The sequence below is a fragment of the Somniosus microcephalus genome, chromosome 5 (genome assembly GCF_052327205.1).
Source record: "Somniosus microcephalus isolate GS21.2 chromosome 5, FLI_Smic_1.0, whole genome shotgun sequence".
In the NCBI taxonomy this organism is placed as follows: domain Eukaryota; kingdom Metazoa; phylum Chordata; class Chondrichthyes; order Squaliformes; family Somniosidae; genus Somniosus; species Somniosus microcephalus.
The window spans coordinates 147052828-147062145 of record NC_140991.1 but is presented as its reverse complement, the minus strand read 5'-3'; the positions used below and the strand labels follow the sequence as shown (position 1 = coordinate 147062145).

General features: G+C 41.4%; 1 protein-coding gene across 1 annotated transcript in view; it reads left to right on the top strand.

Annotated features, from left to right (window-relative positions):
* Positions 1-955: 955 nt before the first annotated feature.
* Positions 956-9318, top strand: part of LOC147117386 (uncharacterized) — a 441284-nt gene continuing 432921 nt past the window's right edge. Inside the window, exons 1-2 of the mRNA XM_085988353.1 lie at positions 956-1110; positions 5045-5595. Of these exons, the coding sequence (XP_085844479.1) occupies positions 966-1110; positions 5045-5595 (696 nt within the window). The 5' untranslated portion in view covers positions 956-965. The remainder of the gene's footprint in view (positions 1111-5044; positions 5596-9318) is intronic.

Here is a 9318-nt window from a genome sequence, read left to right as displayed (position 1 = left end):
TTCCCTAATAGCGCACTGTGCCATTCTAAACCAATCGCCAATCATGTATTATTGCACTGGTTGAATACATTTCCTATCTGCACAGACGCTGTATTTTTTCATGCCAACAGAATATAGTACCAAAACTATATTCTGAAATGATGTTTTAATGCTCGCTTGATAGATAACTAACCATAAACCTGAAAAATATTAGTACAATTCCAAATCCATTATTTGACAGTGTGCATGGTAACTTGAAAAAGATAAGGCTTTAAAAAATATTTCCCTCCCTCCGCCTTGCGGTCGTTAGTAATATTCATGAGGAGTTTCAATTTACGGTGAACGCTTAGGGCGTCTCAGCTCTCACTACTGCGGGAGGCGCCGGAATGGAGGTTTACACCTAGAACTGGACTCGGGATTTCTCTTTGGGTTCTCAGAGTAAGGTGTTCGTTTGCACTTTTGATTTTAAAATATTTGTTTCAGAAACATTATTATTAGAATATCCTCCCGTATAAGCTTGTTTCCCCCACCTACTTTGATTTAAAGACTGTACAGAACGAAGATTTGTAACACAGTAAATATTAGTTGCGCTGTTACTGCAATTATATTGTTGTTACAGGGAAGGCAGCCGGTAGCTATAACTGCCATTTCTGAATCTGACAGAAGATGTAAGTTGTTTAACAGGACCATCTGGGTTCCTTGTTTTCTGTAGCCACGAATTAAAGAATGACTGGCTGATGTGATAACTTTTTAAAGTGAAAGTCACCATGAGTATTCAGAGATAGACAAAGTCATACCTATTGGATGTCACTTGCTCAATAGTAAAAGTAATGAAGCTTAATCCGTTTGATTATTTATGCCAATACCTTTGCGCGGTTCGAAGGGACACAGCTAAAGTATTGCAGGTCAGAGTGTGAGGTGGAACTTTTGACACCATTGTGCTCATGATTTTCTGTTTGAGGGGTGATAGGTGACGGGCTGAGAAGATGGCAGCAGAATTGGTGAAAGTGATCGCTTTGCTTCTCGTATTTGTGGCTCTGGCAACAACTGAAAGTCGCAGCCGTAACGTTGGTAGAAAGAAGGGAAGAAAACAACCCGGCTCAATTCTCCAGCAACTGGACCAGGCTGCGGGTATGGCAACATTTTTCTTATTGGTTTGAGAGTCTTTACCTATTCTTTTGTTTTCTAAATGAAAGCTGAGATATTATTAGGGGTGCTTCCACCTCAAAAAACGGTTAGAAGTTAGGATTGTATGCGTTTCTTACATTAGAACAGCGCCGACATTTCAAAAGCACTTCATTGGCTGTGAAGTACTTTGGGACCTTCTGGGTTCGTGAGAGGCGACATCTAAATACAAATGATTTCTTTCTTATATATAAGGAAAACGTTTTAAGTGTTCTTTATTAGTCTAGGGTGTAAAAAAGTCAATCAAAAAGTCACCGGAATAAAATTAGAGATCAACTTGAATCTATGGATAGTTGACACATATCTGTTAAGTTAATTACTGCGAATCGTTTTTATTCGAGTTATTCCGCGGATCAGTTCAGACCAAGTCTGCTCACCAATTAATGGAGAAAGTAAGGCGAGTGAAAGGGCTGCGCTGAAACAGAAAGTTTTGGTGGGAAGGGAATTTATAGTCCAAATTTTTTTGCCTAAAATGGCAAACAGATTGGTATAAACAGTCGGTGAGTCTGGTGTACAGATTGGTATAAACAGTCGGTGAGTCTGGTGTACAGACTGGTATAAACAATCAGTGAGTGTGGTGTACAGATTGGTATAAACAGTCGGTGAGTCTGGTGTACAGACTGGTATAAACAATCAGTGAGTGTGGTGTATAGATTGGTATAAACAGTCGGTGAGTCTGGTGTACAGACTGGTATAAACAATCAGTGAGTGTGGTGTACAGATTGGTATAAACAGTTGGTGAGTCTGGTGTACAGACTGGTATAAACAATCAGTGAGTGTGGTGTATAGATTGGTATAAACAGTCGGTGAGTCTGGTGTACAGACTGGTATAAACAATCAGTGAGTGTGGTGTATAGATTGGTATAAACAGTCGGTGAGTCTGGTGTACAGATTGGTATAAACAGCCGGTGAGTCTGGTGTACAGACTGGTATAAACAATCAGTGAGTGTGGTGTATAGATTGGTATAAACAGTCGGTGAGTCTGGTGTACAGACTGGTATAAACAATCAGTGAGTGTGGTGTATAGATTGGTATAAACAGTCGGTGAGTCTGGTGTACAGATTGGTATAAACAGTCGGTGAGTCTGGTGTACAGATTGGTATAAACAGTCGGTGAGTCTGGTGTACAGACTGGTATAAACAATCAGTGAGTGTGGTGTATAGATTGGTATAAACAGTCGGTGAGTCTGGTGTACAGATTGGTATAAACAGTTGGTGAGTCTGGTGTACAGACTGGTATAAACAATCAGTGAGTGTGGTGTACAGATTGGTATAAACAGTCGGTGAGTCTGGTGTACAGACTGGTATAAACAATCAGTGAGTGTGGTGTATAGATTGGTATAAACAGTCGGTGAGTCTGGTGTACAGACTGGTATAAACAATCAGTGAGTGTGGTGTATAGATTGGTATAAACAGTCGGTGAGTGTGGTGTACAGATTGGTATAAACAGTCAGTGAGTCTGGTGTACAGACTGGTATAAACAATCAGTGAGTGTGGTGTATAGATTGGTATAAACAGTCGGTGAGTCTGGTGTACAGATTGGTATAAACAGTTGGTGAGTCTGGTGTACAGATTGGTATAAACAGTCGGTGAGTCTGGTGTACAGATTGGTATAAACAGTTGGTGAGTCTGGTGTACAGATTGGTATAAACAGTCGGCGAGTCTGGTGTACAGATTGCCAAAGCAAACACTGGTGGATCCGGTACTCCACTGTGAACATGCATTTGTGGACACTTGAGTTACACTCCCTTTTGGATCCACAAGTATAATCTAGAAGGGCACTTTCCTCTCAGGATAGTCCAGGACCCCACAAATAACATCAACAATGGATGCAACAAGCAACCTGTATTTATATATTGCTCCTGGAGTATGGGAAGAGCACTTTACAATAAGGAGAAAAGAGATAAAGGAAACACCTTAGCATGGGGAAAATAAAAGCAAATAAGAGCAGAAAGTTACCAAAGTAAACACATGAATTAGGATATGGGAACCTATGCTGTTCAGAAGCATAAATCTCCCTGTCTGGACTTTAGATCTAGTGAAAAAGTCCTGCTGACCCCCTTGGTATTCTTTCTTAACAAAATAATAGACAGATCTTATGTTCAGCCCTATCCATCAATAAATAGATTGCTTATTCTTGCTTCAAAATAGGACTACAAGGGATTTGATGTGGTTTATCTGAAATAGTTAATCTGGTATATATTTAGCTCATTCCAAAGACTTGAAATATCTATTGTCAGTTATAGGATTTGAGATTCAGACTGTTTATCATAGCTACCCATAAATGTGACCAAAGAAAACGAAAATGGTGGTCATTTTTTGACAGAGTATCCAACATACCAGAGGCCTTCTTACTTGTGTAATTTGCAATATCATAAGTGGAGGACTAGCAATATCCACAGTTCGTTTACTGGCCAGTATGTACTTTTCAATCTGTTAGCCAGGAACCAGTGAAGCAAGCTGCACCAATATATCCTGAGGTGACTTTATGTGACATTAGCTTAAGAATGCTTAAAGTACTATAATTATACTGTTTTCTCTTCTATTTTAACTGAGATGTTAAATTATCTCTGTCAAAATAGTGGGCAAAGTAATGCCACACAAGTGTCAAACATTTGTTTGTTAATATTATACACAGTAATTTTTAGGTTATGGTAGTAAGTGTATATAAATCTTTTGGTGCTGGATAGATAATCATAATGGAATGGATTTTTTGATAGAAAACCAAAGCTGGGAATTGAAAAAACTGCTAATTGAATGTTGCAAGCACTGTTGCTTGCAGCTTAGCCAAAACTTGGACACAGGTTAATTTGCTATAGGTACTTTCTGATTGGAAATTCGTAATTCCATGGGCAGTTACATAGCCTTGAGATGGCTATTAATCAAGGAGAGGGAAAACTAGGATGCTGAGAACAGGAACATTAAGATTTGTGATTCAAATACAGTAGCTGTTTTCTGAAAATTGACTGTAAAAGGACATTGTGGGTGTTGCCCAGGAAATGGCTGGCAAGGTATGTGAAAAGGTCCAAAAGATGGAAAAGCAACTCTACTGAGGTAGCATTAGGTCCTGCATAACTGACTGAACCAGAAAACCAAATTAGTTTCAGGTTAGGCCTATGATACACCAAATGTCATTCATCTGATCTTATTTTTGGTCTTTGCCACAGCTTGTGATTTCTATGCCATCCTCAATTGACATCCTCAATTGGAGATTCTTTATCATGGAGATTAAATATCAAGTTATAACAACAACAACTTGCATTTATATAGTGCCTTTAATGAAGTAAAATGTCCCAAGGTGCTTCACAGGAGCAATATCAAACAAAATTTGACACCGAGCCACATAAGGAGCTATTAGGACAGGTGGTCAAAAAGGTAGGTTTTAGGAGCGTCTTGAAGGAGGAGAGAGCGCTAGGGAGGCAGAGAGGATTATGGAGGGAATTCCAGAGTTTAGGGCCTAGGCAGTTGAAGGCACGGATGAAATAACAAAGTTACTCTGATTTCACTGACTTGATGCAAACAGTCAATGCATGTTTTGAATTTTTCTGATCATAACTGCATCAAAATAATAGTGCAATGTTTTTATAATGTGTTAGAATATAGCCCCCAACCACAGTCTTTATATTTATTCCATCACTCTTTCAATCTCTGTTGAATGATTGGTTCAGTAAAAATGTGCAAACCTGGTGACCTGGACTTCCATAGGATAAAAATGCGTTTTAAATTATTGAGAAAGTAGGGAAGCAGGGGCACTTATACAATTGCATATTGTGAAGAAATCATATGGTAAATTTTGTTCAATAACCTTTTTAATTCTAATAGTCAGGTGAAAGGATAAATGATGACATGCATTTATGAGATAATGTTATTGTTGTTATCAGATTCCAGCTGCACCATAGAAGTTGCTTTCATCTTGGACAGCTCTGAAAGTGCCAAAAACTTCTTGTTTGATAAAGAGAAGCAATTTGTAATTGAATTCACTGAAAGAGCTTTGCAGTCTGAGCAGACAGAAAAACAGGATCTAGAGTGGCGAATGGCTGTTCTACAGTATAGTAGCTCTGTTAAAATGGACCACACTTTTCGAGACTGGCAAGGGCTTGATCTATTCAAGAATCGTGTACAATCCATGAATTACATAGGCCACGGCACATACACTTCCTATGCCATCGGAAATGCTACTCAGCTCTTCCAGACTGAGGCAAAGCAGAACAGTGTGAAGATAGCCATTTTAATGACAGATGGGGTGAATCATCCTCGCAATCCAAGCATTCGAGATGTCGCAGCCCAGGCTAAGGAGTATGGCATTTTTCTGTTTTCTATTGGGCCTCCACGCATTACTGCAGAACTGTCAGCTGTGGCAAGCATGCCATCTTCACAATTTGTCCACAGCATAACGGATACCAATCTCACAAACAATACACTCCGTGAAGTGGTAAGTAGGACACTGAACAGACTTACTTATAATCCACACTGGTATTTGTACTTTTATTTGGAATTGGATTGTAAGAATTACATTGCATGAATCCCAATGTTGATGCCTATTAGATATACAAATCCATGCATTGCTGGTTTAGTAGGCCTTTAATGATAGGGCACTAGGGATTCATGCAGCATTTACTCTCAGCTATTTACAATAGCTGAATTTCATAGAACCATAGATGTTTACAGCACAGATGAATACCACCGGCTCATCACATCTATGGTAACAGTTTGCTTGAGCAATCCAAAACTCATTTCACTATCCCACTCTTTCCTCACAGCCTTGTATCCATTTTGAATAATCGATAGATTTTTGTATATTAAGGAAATCAAGGGATGTGGGGATAGCGCAGGAAAGTGAAGATGAGGTAGAAGATCAGCCATGATATTGAATGGCGGAGCAGGCTCAAAGGGCCAAATGGCCTACTCCTGCTCCTATTTCATATGTTCTTCTTCATCCAGTTATCCCTTAAAAGTCACAATGGTCTCTGCCTCAACCATTCCCTATGGAAAACCATTCATGCTTCAACAAGCTGCTACGTACAAACAGATCTCCTAACCTCACTCCTCATTCTCTTAGTGACAGTTTTAAATTGACGACCTCTCATCAGTGACTAGCCAGAAGAAGTAATATTTCCCTATTCATTCTATCAAAGACCGTCAAAGTTTAAAAACCTCTATTATATCTCAGTTTAGCTTTGTCGAGTGTCATGGAAATAATCCCAGTGTCTCAAGTCTCTCCTTACAACTATAATTTCCCATACCTGGAATCATCCTGTGTATCTGTACTAAATGTTCTCAATGGCTTCAATGTCCTTTCTATAATGGGGCACTCAAAATTATGCACAGTATTCTCACTGTGACCTAACCAATAGTTGGTATAAATTTATTGTTACTTCTTTATTCTTGTACTCTATGCTCCTTTTTTTCTTATTGTCACCACTCTGCCTTCTTGTACAGATTTGTGTGCACCTTCGAAAGTGTCTTAGTGAGTTCCAGTGAATGGTGAACAATAACGTCCTCCCGCCACCCCAGTGGTGATGAGTGTGAAAGGAATGGCTTGAACATTGTAGGGATGCTTTATGGTGCTGGTGTGAGGTGGTGCCAACCTGGTGCATCATGTGGAAGCCAGGGTATACATTGTTAAGTGAAGCAAATCTGGACATGGTGAGGCCATCACTGGCGTCCCCGGCAGCAATGTGCACGGGTGATGATGCCCTGTGTCCAGCGCAGCATCAGTTGATTGCGGAGAAGGCTGGTGTGGATGTTGGTGCTGCTGGTGTGTCCGGTGATACTGATGTAATGAGCAGGGTAGATAAAGTGGAACCAGTAGATGTAGTGTATTTGGATTTCCAAAAGGCATTCGATAAGGTGCCACCTAAAAGGTTACTGCACAAGATAAGAGCTCATTTTGTTGTGGGTAATATATCAGCATGGATAGAGGATTGGCTAACTAACAGAAAACAGAGAGTCTGGATAAATGGGTCATTTTCAGGTTGGCAAACTGTAACTAGTGGGGTGCTACAGGGATCAGTGCTGGGGGGCTCAACTATTTGCAATCTATATTAATGATTTGGATGAAACGACCGAGTGTACTGTAGCCAAATTTGCTGACGATACAAAGATAGGTGGGAAAGCAAGTCGTGAGGAGGACACAAAGGGCAGGAGTTTCATTCAGGAGTCGGGTTGGAGGCGGGACTACAACTTTCAGGGTTGTAGTCCCGCCTCCATCGAGATGCGGCCAATCCATGTGATTTTAACTTGATTGACCTTGTTGAGCCCGCCCAGCGGGCTCAGCAGGCCAATTAAGGGCCACCCGGCAACAGGTGACATCACAGACTGAAATTTCATCTGTCAAGAGGTTTTGACAGATGAAATATCAGCGTTTCACAGCTGTTTGAAGCTGTCAAACACTGACAGTCTTATTTCTAACATGAGTCCTTCTCCACAGACTCAGTTAGAAATCTCTCCTGCACAGAAAGCTGCAGGCTGTCACTTTTGACAGTTCACAGCCATTCTGCTTTCTGTGCTGGTGAGATGAGGGACTCCCAAGACCTAAAGGAAGGAAGGCTGAAAAGGTAAGAAAAGGTATGTAAAACTTCTTTAATCACTTTAGACACACCAAACACACTTACCTTTGTACTCATGCACACATCACTCACCTGAACACCGATATCTCGACCCCTTGAAGTCCTTCAACCCGACGGCCCGCCTCCTCTAACTTGGCGTGGTTTGGAGCCGTTGGGAACCCTACACTTCAACCTTAAAAATAGGGATTAGGCTAAAAACTGCCTGTTAACTGCCTGTTAACAGGCAGTTAATTGGCACAAATCACTTCCCGCCTCGGGTAGGCGGGTCCCAGTGCGGGGCGGGTACCCGCCTCCTTTGAAACTGGCATGGAGGTGGGTTTGGGTGCAGGATGGGGTCAGGACCCCTGATTTTGGGATTTTAACCCCCCCACACACCTCCAATCCCGACTCCACGGCCCAATGAAAATCCAGCCCAAAGAGTCTGCAAAGGGATATAGATAGGTTAAGTGAGTGGGCAAAAATTTGGCAGATGGAGTATAATATGGGAAAATGTGAGGTTATCCACTTTGGTAGACTACAGAATGCTGCGGTATAGAGGGATCTGGGTGTCCTTGTACATGAATCACAAAAAGTTAGCATGCAGGTACAGCAAGTAATTAAGAAGGCAAATGGAATGCTAGCCTTTAATGCAAAGGGGGTGGAGTATAAAAGTAGGGAAGTCTTGCTACAACTGTACAGGGCGCTGGTGAGACCACACCTGGAGTACTGCGTGCAGTTTTGGTCTCCTTATTTAAGGAGGGAAATACTTGCATTGAAGGCAGTTCAGAGAAGGTTCACTAGGTTGATTCCTGGGATGAAGGGGTTGTCTTATGAAGATAGGTTGGAGCAGGTTGGGCCTATACTCATTGGAGTTTAGAAGAATGAGAGGTGATCTGATTGAAACATATAAGATTCTGAGGGGGCTTGACAAGGTAGATGCTGAGAGGATGTTTCCCCTCGTGGGGGAATTTCAAACTAGGGGGCATAGTTTCAGAATAAGTGGTTGCCCATTTAAGACAGAGATGAGGAGGAATTTCTTCTCTCAGAGGGTCGTGAATCTTTGGAATTCTCTACTCCAGAGAGCCGTGGAGGCTGAGTCATTGAATATAGTCAAGGCTGAGATAGACAGGATTTTGAATTACAGGGGAGTCAAGGGTTATGGGGAACAGGCAGGTAAATGGAGTTGAGGCCAAGATCAGATCAGCCATGATCTTATTGAATGGCGGAGCAGGCTCGTTCGGCCGAATGGCCTACTCCTGCTCCTATTTCTATGTTCTTATGTTCTTATGTGTTAGGGCTGATCGTGTTGGGATTCTGAGGACCTAGGTGAGATTTTTTCAGGCGCACTGATGCTGATGGAATAGATGGCGGGTGAGGTTGAGATGACAGAAGTAATCTGTCAATGTTGAGCTAGGTTGTTCCAAGGAGGTGACAGTGGGTGGAGAGATTACTGCAAACACTTCAAAAGTGCATAAAGCTCAAAAGTGGGTTTCAAATCATTAATGCTCCAGCTTCTAAGATTGGGAAGTGAACAACTGTGAAATGGTAGGTTTTATACCACTTTTGCAGCTGTCAACTATTCCCAGCAATCCACAGTCATTGAGAAC